Source organism: Polypterus senegalus, chromosome 6, assembly GCF_016835505.1.
Source record: "Polypterus senegalus isolate Bchr_013 chromosome 6, ASM1683550v1, whole genome shotgun sequence".
Taxonomy (NCBI): domain Eukaryota; kingdom Metazoa; phylum Chordata; class Cladistia; order Polypteriformes; family Polypteridae; genus Polypterus; species Polypterus senegalus.
Genome location: NC_053159.1, coordinates 83,146,141 through 83,167,844, shown reverse-complemented (window position 1 = coordinate 83,167,844; position 21,704 = coordinate 83,146,141). Strand labels below are relative to the sequence as shown.

Sequence of the window (21,704 nt, the reverse complement as noted above, 5' to 3'; positions counted from 1 at the left end):
TGGGATATGGAATATATCAGGTCACATTTACTATAGTACACTGTGTGGCCAAACATTTATTCAAGTGTCACTTCATCCAGTAAGATTATCTCCTTGGTCCAAAGTAACTTTATATCAATCCATACTGTATACCCAATCATCCATCCATTGCATTTGTGAGTTCATCTTCTAGTATAGAGTAATGGGCAATCAAATACAGTCTTTGCTTCAACAGATGCAAGGCAAGAACTAGCTAGGCCTTAGACAGGATAGCTTACTCTCACACAGGAATATCAGACAGCCTAGCAGAAAGTCTTAGGACTTAGAAATTAGACCAGAATCTTTAAAACAAATGCAGTGAAAATATGTTTTTTTGCCTTCACCCTTTAGAAGAATGAAATAGTTTTTATAATTAGGATTTTTATCTTAATACAACCCTCCTGATGAATGTCTAAGGAATTTTGAACAATATTGGGCAATGGAGACACAAATCTCTCTCTCTCTATTTTTTTTTAATACTTAAGAAGATGAGATTTCTTTCTTAATTTTTTTTTAACAATGCTAACAGGCTGATTGAAGGTGTGGCCTATCAGTAAGAGTACAACTATGTGAGGGCAATTTGAAATCCCAGTGACAGGCATCTGTTTGCATAATCCCTCAAAAGAACAAGGATATCCTGTTTTACAAGTGTCATTTAAATTCTGGCTATAAATATGTGAGACCTGAGTTAGATCTTTCAGTAAGAGTAGAATAAATTGAAGAAAGTTAATCTCTTCTTAGGATCAGATTCTGTAACTGGTAAGACATATTTTACACTTCATTTATATATAGGTGGATAACTTTTCTTGGTGTTTTATTAATGCATATATATATATATATATATATATATATATATATATATATATATATAGAGAGAGAGAGAGAGTTATTAACATATGTGTATATTTATATACCCTTTATTCCTTTATTACAAGTAGTTATAATAAGCTATAAGAAATAACCAGAAAAATTAATGTTTCTATTAATCAATGGAAGGTAAAGATAAATAAAACCATAGTTCATGAATCTCACTAAAGTACTAATAGTAGTATGGCACTGTATTTCAAATTGCTATGCAGTGCAAAGAGATTGGATTTAGACTATGCAGACTCTTCTCCTTGAATCTGTGTGGATTTTTCTCTAGGTGCCTTGTTTACTTCCCGCATCCCAAAGATAGGCACTCAGATTTGATTGACAACTATAAAGTGGCCTGGCATTAGTGTATGTGATTCTGTACATCTTGTACCACATACAGGGTTGGTTCCTAAATTGCTTTCAGAGCGATGAGGATACACCCTGGCTTCCTGATCAAGAACTGAAGTAAGAAAAATGATGAATTGTTAACCTATGAAATTTTGATATCACTTTCTCAAGTAATGCACTTATTTACATTTGCTTATGGGGTTGGTGCTTTTATGCAAGATGTCTTACAACATTTAGTATAGAATTGGTTACATTTCTTTTGGTTTTTCCACTTGGAGCACAGGGAGGTCAAGTGACTTGCTCATGATCACACAGTATCATTTGCAGGATCTCAACTCACAACTCCAAGGTCTGAAATCCAAAGCCTTAACCAACACACCACACTGTATGAGCTTTATTGTAAAACTATGCTCACTGCCAAATGCAACTTTTTAAACTTGAAAGGAAAAGTAATGGTGTTAAGTATGTAGGAAATAAAAACATTTTCACCAGCACGTTTGAATTTATTACAGTTACCTAATAACAAAATTATGTAAATTTTAAATTAGTAATCTTGATTTCAGGTAATTGGGAGATTAAATTGATTTATTTTGACGGACTTTAATGTTTGATTTAAAGTTATGTTGTGGTAAACATGACACTTCCAAATACAGTAGTTCAAAAATTCTACATGATAGTGAATGGTCTCTTTGTCGTTTACCAGGATGTTAAAAAATGTATTGTATATTCTTATGAAGCTACAAGAATTGTATTAGATCAGCTTAGATTGGGACTCTTAATTGATGATTTTTTTCTCCTTTATATTGTACACTGACAGAATACCAAATTTATATGTAAGAAACAAATAAAATAAGTTGATTTTGTTTCTCTTCCAGATTAAGTTCCACCTTATGCTTAGTGCTGCTGGAATAGGCACACGCTCCTGGTGGGCATTAACTGGATATGTTAGAAAGAAAAGGGATGGATGAATGTATGGATTGGTGAAAGATGTAGTGGTAGTGAAGTAAAGCAATATGAGATGAAAACATGTTCTTAAGTGTTATCAGGTTGTCTGTTCCACAAGGCTTATACCCACCTGGACAAAGCCAGCAGCCCTTTGAGGGATTTTGAGTTTTTTTTTTTTATTTCTCCAGTGCCCTCCAGCCATCCCTGTTAAAGGGTAAACTCAGAGATGATATGCAGGTGAATGAGCCTATGGTGTCCTGGATAATGGATTATCTGTTGGGTAGACTGCAGTTTGTGAGACTCGAGGGCTGTGTTTCAGATATGGATGTGAGCAATACTGGAGCACCACAAGGAACAGTCCTGTCTCCTTTTTTGTTCAATCTGTACACCTCCAACTATAAATATAATACCAGGTCATGTCACTTGCAAAAAGTCTTAGATGATTCTGCACTTATGGGGTGTATTAATAAAGGGGATGAGAGAGAGTATAGGAGTCAGATGGAGAATTGTCTGAAACTTAACATCAGAAACACCAAGGAACCTGGCAATTAATTTTCTCTGCGCCAAAGAGCCTCTATGTCCAGTCACTATACAGGGAGTGGATGTAGAGATGGCCCACTTCTACAAATACTTATTAGTGATAGATTGGACTGCTCTCGGAAAACAGAATAGCTATGTAAGAAAGGGCAGAGCAGGCTCTTTTTTCTTAGAAGACTGAATTTGTTTAATTTGGGTAGTGACATCCTTCACATCCTCATAACTCTGTGATGGGCAGTGCGATTTTCTACGCTTTGATGTGCTGGGCTGGTAACATTACTTCAAGAGAGGCCCACCGAATCAACCAGCTAATTAAAAGAACAAGCTTAGTTATAGGATGCTCTATGGACCCCCTGTATGTAGAAGCAAAGGAGAGAATTAAAACAAAACTGAGAGCCATTATGAACAATGCTACACATGCTCTCTAGGACACTAACACCAAGCAGTTTCAGCCAAAAGATTATTCACCAGATGTGTGTCAAGAAATGCCACTGGGGCTCCATTATGCTAATAGCAATATGCCTGTATAATGCCATAAGGTGACTGTGACTGTCAAGTGAGGAGATTTTCTTTCTTTTTAATTTTCTTCCTTTTTGTGATTCTGGTGCATGCTCAGACCAGAGTGTGTGTGTATCTGTCTGTCTTCTAGTCATCTGTCAATTTATCTATCTATTTATTTAATAAGCTTTTGTAAAAAGCCAAATTTCCCCCCCGAGGCCAAACAAAATGTAGTCTAGTCTAATAAAATCTAATCTAATCTAATCTAATCTAATCTAATCTAATCTAATGATAGGTAACAGCCCAGACCCATACTATTTCACATATTCACTTTATTAATTATAAAGTTGCATGGATACATTTAAAAAATTCTTAGTTCTGCTAGTCACACAGATATATATATATATATATATATATATATATATATATATATATATATATATATATATATATATATATATATATATATATATATATATATATCTCTTTAAGTATCCCATCAAAATGTGTTACACCCTAGCAAAAATCTTTGAAGACAATTGTAATGTTCTCTCTCAAAGGATTCACCCTTGCATTGTTTGTGCAACATTTAGATGTGCTTATCCTGCTCAAACTTTGCAGTGAAGTGCTCACAGTCATTCTAATTATAATCACATCATTAGTAGCTTCTCAATTATTGTTGCCAATGACAGACAAAAATGATCTCTGTTGTTTATGAGGTATTACTGTATATGAAATGTGTTATATATTCATTATTTGGCCCTAAGGTGGTTTAGACACTGTTGTCTGTCAATTGGTGGCACCCAAGTTCAATGCATGGCCTTAAAGGAGTTTCCATGTTCTCCCACAGCATACAGTTTTGGGTGCTGTGTCTTCATTCCACCTTCCCAGAATGTGTATGTTAAGCCGATTGGCAACTTTAAATTGGCCGTTTGGGGATGTATGTGTGAATAAGCCCTCAGTTTTTCTGGTGTGCTAGGGCTGAATCTTGCTGCCTTGGTAGGCTGTGTTTCCCCGTTAAAACAGGTATGAATAACATGAATTTAGAAATAATGCCTGTTTATTTACTTTGCCTTGTGCAGTCAGAGACTTGCAAAAACCTGTATATAATCATTTTTAATTATGATGGTAAAAAGTGGCAGTAGAGTGGAGTATAAGTTAGTGCTGCTGCTTCACAACTCATATTTTCTGGTTTCAAATCCTGGCCTAGGCACTGCCTATGTGTGTTTTAACATGTTAGTTTGATGGATTGTGATAAGGAAAGTCATGTCACCATTAGCAAGTTGGGTGTTTGGCAACACCTGCCAATGGAAAACAAATACTAACTTATCAATCATTTGTAACAGGAGGCTCAAAAGATACACATGTCAGTGAAAACAACTGACCTGGCAAAGTTAGACTCCCACATCTATAAAATTGATTAAAGAAAATACAATAGCTCAATGTCGTCATGCCCAGCTGCACAAGCATCGGCTGAACCTACTGAACCATACATGAGACTTTGCGGTTATGGTTTCTCCTCCAAAATCATTTTTAACTGACTTGGAGACTCTACATAGTAACTGAGTTCACAAGGTGGACTACAGACTGGATTAGTGTTCTACAGGGAAAAGGGCAATAGTGGCATCCCTCATCATTTTCTATTTAATTAAAAGGCAAGTTTTAATCATAAGATGTTTTTTCCAATATGTAATTATTACCATGATAGTGCTCTACATGAATTTATATCTATGCATCTGCTAACCTGCTGAAGGTTGCTGGTGACAGATGAATATTTCAGCAGCACTGTGAAATTGGAAAAGAATAAAGCGCAAGAATGAAAATGGAATGGAATGAAAACTTCAGTATCCAGAGAAAAGACATAGGGAGAATTACCTGGGCTGGAATTTGAACCCAGAACACAAATGGTTAAAGCCAGAAATTGAATCAACGTAGAATTAACTGGGTAAAGCTTTCATTGTCCAAAGAGATTATTCAGATAAAGCTAGAAACTCATATTTTATTCCAACTTTACCCAGGTCTGCTGGATAATGCAGGCTTTACCCAGGTAATGTCAGGTTTACCCAATATTTGGGCTTTACCCAGAATATATATATAAAACCTAAATTAATATTAAGCAACACTTTTATTTGAAAGGATATGCAGCATGACTCTATCACATTCCCATTTTTATTTTTACAGAGAACCTGCTGTTCAGAAATATTTCTCCCAGAGGACAAACCACAACTTAAACCTAATAATGGGCTCAGCTGTCATCTTTGGTGTGGTGGTAATGATTGCTGGTCTTAATGTGACTCTTTTTGCAAATGCAACAAAACAACCTCAGACACTATCCAGAGGTAGGCTAACTTATCTCAATTTAAAGAACTATTAATTATATATTATTAATTTATATTTCTATTATTTATTGTGCATGTAATGACACATGCCATCAATATATGAGGTTTTCTTTATGACATATAGTGAAGTAAACCTGTCTTGATCCTCATGGTCCTGAAAATGCTTGTAGGTGCACTGATAACATGCTTCTTTGATGCAGAATGTCAAACTATTAACAGCAGTTATCTGTCTGTAATCCTAATGCTGCTGAAGATCAGAGACCCAAAGGACCATTGATTGGGAATGGTGTAACCTTCTTTGTATGCATGCTTTCTGGGACATGGCATCAAATTATATTGTGTCTGAAGTGGAAACACATAAGTGTTGATACTCTCTGTTTTTGGATGATGTTTGGGCTGAAGAGTGGTATTCCCCATGGTATTTCAAGCATCATTATATAATACAGTTTAATCGATAAGTATTTGGGTTTGGGGTTTGTATATGCATGATGCGTGCCAGTGTGCTCAAAAACTGTGCGTACCAATAACTAACAGTACGCACCAATAACTGACAGTACACAACAGCTAGAAATGGATAAGTGCTGGAACTCCACTTCACACCCTGATTTATATTGATTAATACACAGTAGTGTGCATCCTAACAATTGATTGAAAATATGGAGGACCAACACCTCACGGCACTTCTAGATCTTTTGGTTCATTTACTGGCTGAGTTGGCTTGTTTTGGGAATTAATCATTTTTCTTCATGTTTTTATTGGTTTCCTACATAATAACAAAGAAAATGCATCGATATTGATTAAAGTCTAAAAATCTACTTCAGTTTATGAGCCTATTGATAGACTGGCATCTTATCTATTGCTGCATGCTTTACATCCTACAGTGCTTGGTGCAAAGTGGATTCTATAGCTGGTTTATGATTATTATATTTAATAATTTATTTACAAATTAAATGGTTAAAACAAATGGTAATCAATTGAAGAAAAAAATAAAATATATTATTTTAAGCACTTACTAGCTACAGCATTGTGACATGTACAGTAAGTCTGTTACATACTGAAGTGCTTTATTAAATGTAAATGCTTTATTTTTAATTGTTACATGCTTGCACATATACTTGGTCTGTTAATACTGCAACTATTCAACAACTATTGCAATATATAATTTTTTTCTCATATGGTTTCTGCATCTTTGGCTTAATGTTTGTTTGAATAAATGTGTTGTAAAACTGGAGAAATGAAACAAGGTGTATATTTTATTATTCAATTTATTAAAACATGCAGCATTACAAGCCTTTATTAATATGATATAAAACTATGAAAATCAACTCTAATATCCTTAAATGTTATTTTTTTCTTTTTTACAGCATAGTTAATAAAATGTTTATAGACAGTAAACAGCTGGTTTATAATGGATACCTAAACTAAAGTGCAACTAACATTGGTTAACCTTGAATGATAATAAATATATTTGTGTAAAAAAATGTAAGCACAATTACAAAAAATTCTTCTAAATATTTTTTTCAGGATGGGGAGATAACATCATTTGGGTTCAAACCTATGAAGAAGGTCTACATAAAGCAATGGAAAGGTAAAAAGCCAAGTAATGTTGATGGTCCTAATAATACTAGATTGTCATTTTATGATGCTTTTCTTTTAAAATATAATGGATAGTTGGAATTGAACAAACAATTCTATATGTAGATTAACTATTAAGGGAATCTGTTTATTTATAAGAATATTTTCTGTTGGCCATCAGTGTGCAGAGTTGGCTGGCAGTGTGGTTTAGTGGAACAAGGGCTGTTGTCTGACACAGAAACCCTGAGACTGCAGATTACAATTCCATTTCTTCTGTGTTTTTTGGCCTGCTTGGAGTAAATGACTTAATATTTCTGTACTCTTATTAATGATTTATATTTGCAATCTTTGTTGAAATGCACATGTAGAGCACTGAGGTTATACTTCACAATACTCAATGAGAATGGTTTCATAAAAAACAAGTACAGTACCAGTAATAGACTTAATAGACAGGAACCCATCAAAATGGAAATATACAGAGCTCTACTAAATTTCACACTGCTCCAGTGTGGTGCTGAGGTGTCACCCATTGCACAGCTGCACTCGAGTCCCAATCTTGGTGGTTCATCATGTGGTGGGTAAGGCAACACACTCTAATTAGCTCAACCTCCTAACCTATTAAATCTCACTTTCCCTGAGTGGAATCTCTTATTGTTTAAATGCATTGCTATAAATTGGAAACAAAACTAACTTGATTATGTGAAAAAATTGATTTTTGTTTTCATTTTTAAGATTTGTTGATATTAAGATTTGAAGAAAAGATGATCAAGATTTGATCTTCATTTAAACAGAATCTATAACTAAAGGTGATAAAACAAACATGCTATTTATATTTTGTAGTTCATTATATCATTTAAGTAGATATAAATGCAAATGTTGCATATGGAAAAAGAAAGTACACACCTTCATTTATCAGTGCCTCAAATATGTAAAATTAAAATCAGGTGCACCAAATCTAGTACAAATGTTTAGACCATCACTTGATTGGATTTTGAAGGGACCTGTCTTATTTCACTCTCTCAAATTTACTTTGGTTTACTCTTAGTTGTTGAAGTGTGTGTTATTACCATGCTTTGATCAACTGAGAATTTTGAGGCCTTTGGAAAGAAAGTTACAAAAGTCTACGAGTCCGCTGAGTTATTTAAGAAGGTCCCTAAACAATAGGAATTCAACCATTTTACTGTGTTTAAGATCATCTACAAGTGAAGAAGATTTCAAACAACTGCCAACTAGCTTAGACCAAGCCACCACTGTAAGTTCAGCCCAAGTGAAGAATGCAAGATTCAGAAAGAAACACAGAATTTCATCATGGGACCCACAGGTCACTCTTGCCACTGTTGATGTCAAAGTGCCGGAATCTGTCATAAGAAACAGACTGCATAAATGAGATCTACATGGGAGGTATGCTAAGAACAGCAGAGCAAGACAAATATCTGCCCATGAACACTTAGACAAAAACCAGCACACCTGGAACAATGTGTTCTGGACAGAAGAGCAAAAGATACAGTGATTTGACCATATCACCATAAGACATTTTTGGTGAAAGACAATTAAATTATTTGGCCAGAAGAAGCTGATACCAATAGTAAATCATGTTATGGTTTGGGACTGCTTTGCTGCATTACGATTTGGGCAGCTTACCAGCATAGACTCCACTATGAATTCTTCATTTAACCAGGGGGTGCTTGAAGATAATGTGAGACCATTTGTCAGAATATTGAAGCTCAACCAAAAACGGACCTTTCAACATGACAATGACAATATATACATACCAGTAAATCCACTAAGGAATAACTGAAAAGAAAGGAATGGATGATCTTGGAATGGTCAAATCAAAGCCCGGATCTAAATCCCATTGAGATGTTATGGGAGGATTTGAAATGAACTGTGAATGCAAGACACGCCTCAAATATCATGCAACTGAAAGAATTCTGCATGAAGGAGTGGGTTAACGTCCTCCCAGTTGATGTCAGAAACTGGCAGACAGTAAAGAGACCTGAGTTCGCTTCCCGGGTCCTCCCTGCATGGAGTTTGCATGTTTCCCTTTGTTTCTGCGTGGGTTTCTTCCGTTTTCCTTCCACAGTCCAAAGACATGCAGGTTAGGTGCATTGGCGATCCTAAATTGTCCCTAGTGTGTGGTTGGTGTGTGGGTGTGTGTGTGCCCTGCAGTGGGCTGGCACCCTACCCGGGGTTTGTTCCTGCCTTACTCCCTGTGCTGGCTGGGATTGGCTCCAGCAGACCCCCGTGACCCTGTGTTAGGATATAGAGAGTTGGACAATGACTGACTGACTTTTTCACATAACTTTATTATGTATGTTGGCTTATGTTTTTCATAAAACTCAGTGCTCAGACTAGCAGAAATGACTATTTATGGAGTTTTGTTTTTTTTATTATTTTCATGAGGAGAAAAAAAGAATATTAGCATTATATAATAAAAGATTACAACATATGTAAAAATTCTTATTAGCATCTTTGTATCTTTTGAGTGCAACATTGTAAATCTCCTGTAGCCTTACTACTGCAAGCTCACAATTATTATACAAGAATACTTGAATAAGAGATTGGTCTCGTCCGATGCGAGAGATGGACGTCTGAAGTGGAGCTCCGCTAACAGAGGTGTTATTTTTCATATTATTTACTTATTATCCTGAGATATCCTGTATTTATTCAACCCGCGAAGGACTGCTACAGTATATGTAAGCACATATAAACATGGCCAACAAGAAGGGGGTTCCAAAGAATCGAAAACTAAAGCTACAGCCAAGCTGCGATCAGCAAGCCCCAGTTCAAGATACGGCCTTTCAGAGACAGACCTGGATCAGATTGGCGAAAGCACAGACTCCTCGGGACCACGGTCCGCTACATTGTCGCCGGCTGAGAGCGAAAAGGGGAGTGAAGATGCGATCGTGAATGCAGATCTGGATAGCTCGCCGATTGGAGAAGATCACCTGAAACTGGAAAGGGCCTTGAAGTCCGTGGCTTCAATTACGCAATTACGCGAGCCTGGAGCAGCGGGGACACAGGCTACAGCAAAGTCTGCTGCTTCATCTACGGTACAAGAAAGCACAATTGAACTATCTGAACTGAAGGTGTTGCTCACTGAGCCAATGCAAGATATAAAGAAAAGCGAAAGGCTAATGAGAAAGCAACGGCAAAGGCACATGAGAGACTGAAACAGGAATTGAAACAGGAGATGAAACAGGCCAATGAATGGCTGCGACAGGAATTCCAACTGGCAAATGAAAGGCTGCGAAAGGAATTCCAACAGGCAAATGAAAGGCTGCGTCAAGAGGTGCAACTAGAGCTTCGACAGGTGCTGGGTAAAATTGAAGAGCGCATTCAGGAAAACTCGGTTAAACTGAGCACGCTTACTGATCAATTGGAGGATTTCAAGGAGACATTCACGAATCGGATTGAAATGGCTGAACATTTAGCTGCCAGTGCGAGGAAAGAGCAGTAAATGTCAGTTCCGAATGCAAAAAACTCGGAGAAAAACTTGGAGACAGACTGGCTGCTTTAGAAGATGGGAGTAGAAGGTATAATGTCAGAATTGAAGGTCTGCTGGAGAATCGAGAAAGTTCAAACCCTGTGAAATTCGCAGCTGAACTTTTTTCTAAAATAATCGGGACGACTTTAAAGCAGAATCTGAGATAGCAGCGGCTTACCGTGTACACGGATCAAACACCGTCAGACCCGACCAAGATCTTTTATAGTTCGTTTTGAACGATTATCATTTAAGCTAGAGGTGATGGCACTCCTCAGAAACAAGGAAGATATTATATATGAAAATAACCACATTCGTATCTTCCCTGACTTCTCTCCAGCAACAGCTACTAAACGCACAGCCTTCTATAATATTAAACAGCGGCTACGGCAAGCCAGTGTCAAATACAGCCTCCTGTATCCGGCAAAACTGAAAGTGGAATGGCAGGGTCAATTCTATGTCTTCGCTAGCAAGGAAGAAGCAGAAAAGGAATTAAGAAAGCTGATCCCGGGACTATTCTGATACATAATAGTGAGTCATGGCGGTTAATGATAAAGCAAAGATTAATAATCTTTTGTCTGATCTATTCGTTTTAAAATATGGGTTTTAATCAGCATATATTCTAATATATTCTCATTATTACTTAGTATTACTAGGGCGCTATCTGTTTATGTTTTATTGTGCTTAATTATTCTTTTTCCTCTCTTTTTTTTTTTTTTCTTTTTCTTTTCTAATTATTTCATCTCTACCCTAAACGAGACTGTTCAATATCATACCCTTGGTTTACTGTTATTGCTATTACTGCATTAAGACTTGTTATGCTTCTTCTGGACACATTTTTAACACCATCCCCGGGTTTATTATCTGGGTGTATCATCTTAATGCACTCAAATTGCTGATGACTATATATATATTTTAAGTACAAAACTCCTTTTTTTTTTAGAGATATCTCTATCTTTTAACCTTAAAGCACCGCTGCATTGAAGCTTGTTTTGCTTTGGACGGACTCTGTCTCTGGGTATGTCAGAGGACTGGGACTGTGTGAAGTGGGTTTTAGCCTCACTTGGGAGGCAAAAGGGAGGGTGGGGGTTAAGGGGAGAGAAAGAGAGCAGGCCTGATCTATACCTAATCTATCCTCTCAATCTTTATAATTATAATAAGACTATAAAATGACATCAAAAACTCAGAATCAGTGTCTCCATGATGGGACAGTTAACTTCGTAAGCTGGAATGTTAAAGGCCTGAATCACGAATTAAAGAGAAAGAAAGTACTCTCTCACCTAACAGGTCTAAATGCTAAAATAGTATTTTTACAGGAAACCCACTTACTAAGCAAGGATCAGTTCCGCTGCAAAAGACTGGACTGGCCAAATGTTCCATTCTAGTTTTACAAAGAAAACTAGAGGTGTGGGAATTCTCATACATAGAACAGTACCATTTGTAGCATCAGATGTAGTATTGGATCCTGAAGGGAGATATGTAATGGTCATGGGAGACTTATCTAACTGTAAAATGATTTTGATAAATGTTTATGCACCTAATGTTGATGATAAGGAATTTATACAAAATTTATTTGCATCCATTCCCAATCTGAACACTCATAAAGTTATAATGGCTGGGGACTTTAATTGTGTTCTAAATCCACTTTTAGATAGGACTTCCTCCACAGGGGAACGCATCTAACACTGCAAAGATAATTACAAAGTTTATAACTGATCACAACTTATCAGACCCCTGGAGGTTTTTAAACCCAAATTCAAGAACATATTCTTTCTACTCACCAGTACATCATTGCTACTCAAGGATTGATTACTTCTTTATAGACAATAACTTCTTGCCTAAGATTAAATCTTGCAAATACGATGCTATTGTTATTTCTGACCATGCACCTATGATCTTGGAGCTAAAATTACTAAGCCCCATACACTCACCCAGATGGCCTCAACCCGCTTCTATTAGCTGACGAGAATTGTACTGAATTTATATCCAAACAAATCAAATTCTTTCTAGAGACAAATACATCCCCGAGATCTCTGCAGGAATACTCTGGGAAACTCTTAAGGCCTTCTTAAGAGGACAGATTATCTCATATCTTTCCCACAGAAATAAATCCGAGGCCAAGAAAGTAGCAGAGATAAAAAGCGAAATTACTAAAATAGATGAAGAACATGCCAGACTACCAAGCGAGACTCTACATAGGAGAGGCAGGCTCTACATTCAGAATTAAACCTCTTGACAACTAAAGAAACTGAACAACTAATTTACAAATCCAGACATCATTACTATGAACATGGAGAAAGCTAATAAGCTTTTAGCTCAACAAATTCACAAGCAAGAAGTGCAACGCAATCTCGTAATCACTAACACGAACGGAGATAAAATCATCGAACACAAAAATATAATGCACACTTTCAGAGACTACTATAAATCCCTATATACTACTGAGTTTAAAGAAGACAATATACAATCTAATGCATTTCTGGATACATTACAGATACCACAAATAGACGCTTTAGTGTGGAGGAACTTGATAAACCTCTGGCATTATCAGAATTACTAGATGCTATAAAGTCACTCCAAGGTGGAAAGCAGCAGGCCCTGATGGCTACCCTGCAGAATTTTACAAGAAATTCTCCGCTCAGCTAGCTCCCTCCTATTAGCAACATTTACAGAAGCCAGAGATAACCAATCTCTTCCACAAACCTTTGCCAAGCACTAATCACTGTCTTTCCAAAACAAAATAAGGACTTATTACAATGTGCATCATACAGACCAATTTCACTTCTGAATAACGACGTTAAAATACTCTCTAAAATCATAGCCAGAAGGATGGAGAAAGTGCTCCCTCGTAATATCACAAGACCAAACTGGATTTATTAGGGGCGCACTTATCTTCAAATCTTCGCCTGTTTAATGTAATATACTCACCAACTAAATCAAACACCCCAGAAATATTATTATCATTGGATGCAGAAAAAGCATTCGACATGATTGAATGGAAATACCTTTTACTACATTGGAGAAGTTTGGGTTTGGCCCAACATTTGTGCATGGATTAAATTACTGTATACTAACCCAGAAGCTTCAGTTTGCATCAACAACATTTGCTCAGACTACTTTAAACTAGAACGTGGCACTAGACAAGGATGCCCTTGTCACCGCTGCTGTTTGCATTGCCATTGAACCACTGGCAATACATTGTCGAAATACTGATCAGATAAAGGGGATTAGCAGAGAAGGACTGGAACAGAAAATCTCATTATATGCAGATGACATGGTACTGTATATATCGGACCCAGAAAATTCTGTGCCTGCAGTCTTAGCAGCACTCACAGAATTTCAAAAGATCTCTGGTCTCAGAATTAATCTGAATAAAAGTGTACTCTTTCCAGTGAATTCTCAAGCATATAATATTAGATTAGACACCCTACCTTTTATCATTGCAGAACAGTTTAAATACCTAGGGGTAAACATCACAAGTAAACATAAAGCTCTATATCAACAAAATTTTGCCGTCTGCATGGAAAAAATTAAACAAGACTTGCATAGATGGTCAACCCTTCATCTCACACTAGCTGGAAGAATTAACACTGTTAAGATGAATACTCTTCCTAAGCTCTTCTTTTTATTTCAAAACATCCCAATATACATTAATAAATCATTTTTAAGCAATTAGATTCAACAATAACCTCATTTATTTGGAATTCAAAACATCCACGCATCAAAAGAGACCTACAAAGACAAAAGGCAGAAGGCGGCATGGCTCTACCTAACTTCCAGTTTTATTACTGGGCAGCAAATATACAGGATAAGAACCTGGACACAAATAGAAGAACATACACAGGCTTGGACCACAATAGAAGTAAAATCCTGCAGTACTTCTTTGTATTCCTTGCTCTGTGCTCCAATAAACACACGTTATCGGCAATATACTAATAACCCAATTGTGCTCCACTCACTTAGAATCTGGAACCAATGTAGAAAGCATTTTAAGACGGAGAAGCTTTTTCTATGGCACCCTGCAAGAGAACCACCTCTTTCAACCTTCACAAACATATGCAGTTTTAATATCTGGAAAAAATTTGGAATTAACTTGCTTAGAGATCTTTATATAGACAACGTCTTTGCATCCTATGAACAATTACATTCCAAATTTAACATTCCAGCTACACATTTCTTTCACTATCTTCAAATCAGGAACTTTGTTAAACAGAACCTTCCAGATTTTCCTCATCTTGCACCCTCATCCATGCTGGAAAAATATTGCTCAATCTCAAGGACTTAGACTCCATCTCTACAATATATAAAATCATTTTACAATCCCTCCTTTCAAAGATCCAAGAGGACACTGGGAAAAAGATCTCTCAATTAATATATCAGAAAAGGAGTGGAAAGTAGCAATGCAGAGAATTCACTCGAGCTCCATATGCGCAAAGCATACAATTATACAACTCAAAATTATATATCGAGCACATCTGTCTCGACTAAAACTCTCCAAAATGTTTCCAGGGCATGATCCAACCTGCGAACGTTGCAACCAAGTCCCAGCCTCACTAGGTCACATGTTCTGGGCCTGCACCAAATTAACATTATTCTGGACAAAAATTTTTAATTACCTCTCAGACAGCCTTGGACTCACAATCCCTCCTAACCCATTAACAGCTGTGTTTGGGGTTCTTCCAGAGGGTTTAAAGTGGAGAAAGACAAACAAATTGTGATTGCATTCACTACACTTTTGGCACGCAGACTTATTCTGATAAACTGGAAGAACCCAAACTCTCCTCTTTTAAGTCAGTGGGAAACCGATGTGTTATATTATTTGAAATTGGAAAAATCAAATACTCAGTTACAGGATCCGGACAGACTTTTTTCAAAACATGGCAGGATCTAATCAGTAATATTTTAAAATAAGTTCATAAAGCACAGAGAATTTATTAATTTAGGTATGTTTACAAGCCTGGCTTGCTCTCTCTCTCAGGGGTGGGGATCGATCTGTTCTTAACTTCATTTTTCTCTTTGTAAAAACTTGATTGCTTTGTATGGATTGTAATAAAATTAATAATAATTAAAAAAAAGAATACTTGAATAATATAATACTACTAATAATGTTCACTATTTTTGCTAATTTATAATGGTCATAAGGAGTGTAAAGCATTTTCCAGGTTTTCAAATATGACTAATATTTAATCTATGCCTGCATTTTGTCTTTCACATATGCTTTCTGAAAAATCTAAATATACTGAACAATTTTCTACTTATCCAAAAGTCACCTGAGTGACATAAACCGGTTTCTCTTATTCTATTAATCTACAATGAATCAGAGTTCGCACCCTTTTACAACTGCTCACCAATAAAAGGTCAGAGTTGGGTGTGTGTTCTCCCATTCTGCACAGCAATTAAATTAGAAAAAAGAATAAATTGGAAAACGCCCTATGATCATCATCTTTAGTAATCCAAAGCTTTCACTGTCATAATTATAAACACTTTTCAGAACAATTTATGATTCAGTTTGAATAATAGAGTACTTAATTAATTAACTTCTCTTTTGGTGCACTGAATTTCATTTTTGAAAACCATTATGATGGGCTGGCAATGTGACACAGTGATTAGCACTGCTCCCTCTCAGTCCTAGAAGATGGTGTTTGATTCTCAGCAGTGCTGTCCAGTGCTTGCATGATGTTCCCCATATGTGTGGGATTTTCTCTAGGTAATATTGTTTCTTACAACACCTCAAATGTGCCTGTTAGTTTAATTATCAACTCTAAATTGGCAGGCATGGCTGTGTGCATGAATGTTCTTTAAAATGGGCATTAGTCCAGGGCTGGTTCTAACTTCTTACTCTCTGCATTTGGATTCGTGAAATTCAGTTATATATACAGTTATGAAGAAACATATCCATCCATCCAGTAATCTAGCTGAGTGTTGCTGGGAGCCAAATCCTATCCAGGCAACTGTAAGCACCTTACAGGAACTGGGTAGTGCAGCTGGAACAACTCAGGATCCTTACGATGCAATATTCTGAACCTAAAGATGGATGGATGCCTTGGTCAAATAAAATAAAGGAACACTTCTAATGTGTGTGTAGAAATATAATTTACAGTATGATGCATTTCTAGCACCATATTTTATAAATGAATATTACAAAATGCTGCGGTGGGCTGGCCCCCTGCCCAGGGTTTGTCTCCTGCCTTGTGGCCTGTGTTGGCTGGGATTGGCTCCAGCAGACCCCCGTGACCCTGTAGTTGGGATATAGTGGGTTGGATAATGGATGGATGGAATATAACAAAATGTTAATAGTGTAAGTACATGATGAAGTATGAAAACAAAATTGAAATTCCAGACAAAAAACCAAGGAACCATTCAAGGATATCCCATACTTCTTATAGAATATGAATGATTATGTACTCAAGTTATTCTGTTTATCTGTTGATTTATTACAATGAGTACCAGATGATTTCAAATCTAACAATACTGTAACAGGAACCAACCCTGATTTGGACTCCAATAGCCCAGTCAATCACTCCTTCTGGTTTAAAGTATTTGAACTTTATCTGGAGGCTAGTTAAGGAAATAAAGTAAACAATGTGCCCTAATTATGTGTAGTAAGAAATTATCTCACGTCATCCAGTAGTGGTCAGCAATAAAAAGATATTATTATATCCAGTCAGCTATATGTACTATGGCCAAATGATGCTGGTCAGAAAGAAGGAGAGAGCAAAAAAATAAGCACAAGAAAAATATGGCAGTCATCTCTGCCTGGATTAGAGGACTGATAGCACACAAAGATATAATCTATATATATAATTCACTAAAGCAAGTCAACCATGGAAAGCACGCCGGAAGGGGCGTGGATTCACTGAGCCGCTGACAAGCAAGACATCTATGGCGCACGCAGGAAGGAGCCACACCCACCAACTCCTGGCACCTCCGAGCCACGTTGACTGTTCATAGAGGCATGTTTCTCGCGGAGGTGAATCGCCATATGCAGCGTGTAAAACGGTTTGCGAGGGGTATCCAATGGGATCCTTAAAACAATCCTTTCCAACTGAGGTTAAAACACAATGAAGTAAGCAGTCTTTAAAAACCGAGTTTTCGGTTATGACGCACGACTGCGTGCACCATAGCAAACTGTTTTACACGCTACATACAGCAATTCGCATCCGCGACAAACATGCGTCTTTTTCACTCACGGACAATTATATGTTGCTCTCTCCAGAGTTCCATGTTTTCATTCACTTTCTTTTGTATCCTCAAACCCTCCCTTTTTAGACAAATATGTCTTTCCAGAAGTGTTCAACCATCAATAAATAATTATGCGGCTTTGTTATGCCGCGGCTTCACTATTTTGTTGTATTTTGCTCTCTCCAGAGTTCCATCTTTTCATTCACTTACTGTTGTATTCTCACACCAACCCATTTTAGACAACCATGACTTGTGTTTAGCAGTTAATAAATTAGTTAATAAAGAAGTGTTTAGCATTCAATAAATAATTATGCATGAGATTGAGCGTGTGTCTACCCTGCGCAGAGAGGCGTGGGTAAGCCGTTGAACCCCGTTCGGGCTGCAAACCGTGGAATTCCCACTGAGTGCGACTCATACGCTCCCACTGGTTGCGTCCCTACCCTTTGTGCACACCCCCCTCCCACCTCGCTACTACTGTGGTCGGGTGTCTTGGTGGATTATATTTAGAAAAGCAGTCAAAACCGCACACAGCAATGAAACGTCTACGTGAATCACATGTGCATCTGGACTGTGCACAGACAACAACGACTCAAGTGATGAGTTGGAGGTGGGCACATGAGCGGGCAGTGCATACTGAACGAGAAATCAGCAGACTAGCATAGCGGAGGGAGCCGAGTGGACGTCCTTTTCCTCTCCGGCCATTCCACACACGCCTGAGCGCAGTGCACTCGCATCCCTCTGTCTGGCAGGAAAAAGAACTATGGCGGTCTACCAGTTTTCAGTTACAGACGATTGTGTGTTAATTCGTTCCGTGCATTGTTACAATGTTGCTTTTCTTGTTGATTTATTACATTACAGATTTTTTAAATGTTAATTTTCTCCCTGTGCTTAAAAATCATTAAAAAATCGGCCTGATTATGATTAGGTTGGCTAGTCATATATAATCTGTATTGGACTAGGCAAGTTAAACATAAACAAGATAAGCGGCATTACATTACATGACTTCTAGTTGGAGGGAATGTCAGCTTTGTCGCCTGACTGCATAACTATTAATCACGGGGGATGACAAACTACACAACTCAATAATGACTTTCCAATACCGTTTCACATTTCAAAGTATCTCATGCTTGCCCCTCTTTCTGATATTCAGTAACTTGCTGTCTGATGTGCTGGTGCTATGTGAATGCTTTCCAGGTATGACGAGTTAAATTACAATCTCTGCCCTTTATTCTTTTCTTGAATTCTGTTGTGGTGCATAAATTATGAGATATCAGACAGACAATAAAAATAATAATAATAATAACTTTATTTATATAGCAACTTGGGCGGCACGGTGGCGCAGTGGTAGCGCTGCTGCCTCGCAGTTAGGAGACCTGGGTTTGCTTCCCGGGTCCTCCCTGCGTGGAGTTTGCATGTTCTCCCCGTGTCTGCGTGTCCGGGCGCTCCGGTTTCCTCCCACAGTCCAAAGACATGCAGGTTAGGTGGATTGGCGATTCTAAATTGGCCCTAGTGTGTGCTTGGTTTGTGGGTGTGTTTGTGTGTGTCCTGCGGTGGGTTGGCACCCTGCCCAGGATTGGTTCCTGCCTTGTGCCCTATGTTGGCTGGGATTGGCTCCAGCAGACCCCCGTGACCCTGTGTTCGGATTCAGCGGGTTGGAGAATGGATGGATGGATATAGCAATTTATCACACATTTACATGCAATTCAAGGTGCTTTCAACAGATTAATCAAGAAAAACAAAGATATACCGCATTTACTTGGATTATTATCATTAATTAATACTATGATAATCTCTATATACAGTATATAAAATCCAGCGTCTGTCTGTTTGTCTATCTGTCTGTATGTCTGTCCGCTTTTCACGAGAGAACTACTTAACAGATTTAGATCAGGTTTTTTTCTATAATTTGCTTCAACTTTCCAGTTGATTTTGTCTCATCGCACTAAGAATCAAAGTTTGGCTGCAACACCGATTTATTTGCGCGAATCCAAGAGAGACGCAGTGGGCCAAGGGAAGGGGCGGGGGCCCTCCTTACTCACGCGCCCGCCTCAGGACGTGTACCTTATCTCTACTTAGCTAGCGAACGAGAGAACTACTTAATGGATTTAAATCGGGATTTTTTTCTATTATTTGTTTGAACATTCTGGTTAATTTTGCGACTTCTCTCATCGAGCTAAGAGTCATAGTTCTCTTGCAGGAGCGATATGTTCACGATAATCCGAGACAGAGTCTGCGAGCCGAGGGGAGGGGGAAGCATGATGTCAGGAGTGGGGAGCCAGGCAGGGCCATCCTCACAGTCCTGTTTCACTATTATGTGGGTGCAGCCGCAGGTGATGGCTAGTTTCTAATAAATGTAAGTATACTAATTACAAAATCAGCCAGGTATTTTTAAGCAAAATGCAACCACTAAAGTGCAGAACAAACCTTTATTCTTATCAGAAAAAGATTTAACTAAAATATTTATACATTAAGGTTGACAATAGAGCAACCAGATCTAATTAAATTATATAAAACATATGCAAGTCCCGCTTTTCTTTACGAGGTCCAAAAGATATACTTCCTCCATTTCCTTCTGGATTCATTGTACTCCTCGTTGAGTGCTTATTGATTATCAGTTCTCATGCATACAAAACCTGCCATCACAACTTCAAATTAATTCAGACCTACTTGATTTAGTCAGGGACAAGTCATGAGTTGCTTGGGGTGTCAAACACACAGCTGGTTCACAGGAGCACAGCACGACTGCCTTCTACTGACTAAAATTATGAAAGCAAAGTCTACGACTGATAATTGCTGGCAAAATTGTGTAATGTGACATGTTGTAATATTCTGCTGTGTTCAGGGACTTAATTAACTATGTTGAAAGTTGGAGCATTTTGTGTTTAATTAATTAACAAAGAGATAGTTATCACATTTGTGTTTAGCAAATACAGTATGTTTGCAACATTGAGTCAAATTCCAAAATAACACTAATAACAAAATGTAATTACATGTTTTAGAAGAGTGAATAAAATTCTTTTTAATCCCATTTTCCAATGTTATGTTTGCAAAACATTTGTCCAAAAAGGCCTTTTATGAATGAAATCAGTTTTTACAAATTGCACTTTTGTAATATTGTTAGGTGTTGGTTGTTTATATTTCTTAAAAGTTTTGACAGCAGTAACCAATGGAGAAATATTATCTATGTTGAAGTCTCAAGTTAAAATGAGTGACTCCAGTGTTGTTCACCATGATGGATACAGATCATTGTGTTTCTTGACTGGTAAATTATAGTGTTAGAGAAATGTTGAATCATTATAATCTGAAGTTCAGATTTGTGTATAGTGTAACATAAATACTGAGTACAGTATATGTTTATTCATTGTATGCATAATGGCTTACAATGAGGGAGCTCCATTTCTCTCCTATTTATTTCTAGATAAGATAATTGACTCTTTTGCTTTTCTTGCCTGCTTTTTTAATCTTAGTATTACAAAGATCATTCAACTTACCTGATACAGCTTCAAACAGAACAAATGCAAATTGGTGCTAAGGAGTGTGTGTAAGCTGCTGGAGTGACTATGTGTTGCCTACCACATGAAACACTTCTGATATTTCCGTAACTTGTTTGGGGTTCTGCTTTACCTTCTGAAGCACTTATTGGATATATAAATAGGAAAGTATACATGATAAAATAACCTCTCTCAAGGTAAATTTGAAATGGTAAATCAGTAATTGAGGTTACACAAAATGATAGCAAATAATGAACATAGACCCAAGTGTGAGTGTTTGCAGCACACCAAGCAATGCATATGTCTCTGATATATGCCATTTGGTATGGGATTTGTAAACGCAGTGTTAATGTTTGTGATGTGCCGTCTGTTGGAATGACAAACGCAATGCATTTTATTACTAAAAATGTTTGTGATGCGCCATGTTTTGAA

The 21,704-nt window shown here is 37.3% G+C and overlaps 1 protein-coding gene across 1 annotated transcript in view; it reads left to right on the top strand.

The window, feature by feature from the left end:
• Positions 1–1,234: 1,234 nt before the first annotated feature.
• Positions 1,235–21,704, top strand: part of agr1 (anterior gradient 1) — a 41,526-nt gene continuing 21,056 nt past the window's right edge. The window contains exons 1-3 of the mRNA XM_039756430.1: positions 1,235–1,338; positions 5,383–5,540; positions 7,065–7,128. Of these exons, the coding sequence (XP_039612364.1) occupies positions 5,441–5,540; positions 7,065–7,128 (164 nt within the window). The 5' untranslated portion in view covers positions 1,235–1,338; positions 5,383–5,440. The remainder of the gene's footprint in view (positions 1,339–5,382; positions 5,541–7,064; positions 7,129–21,704) is intronic.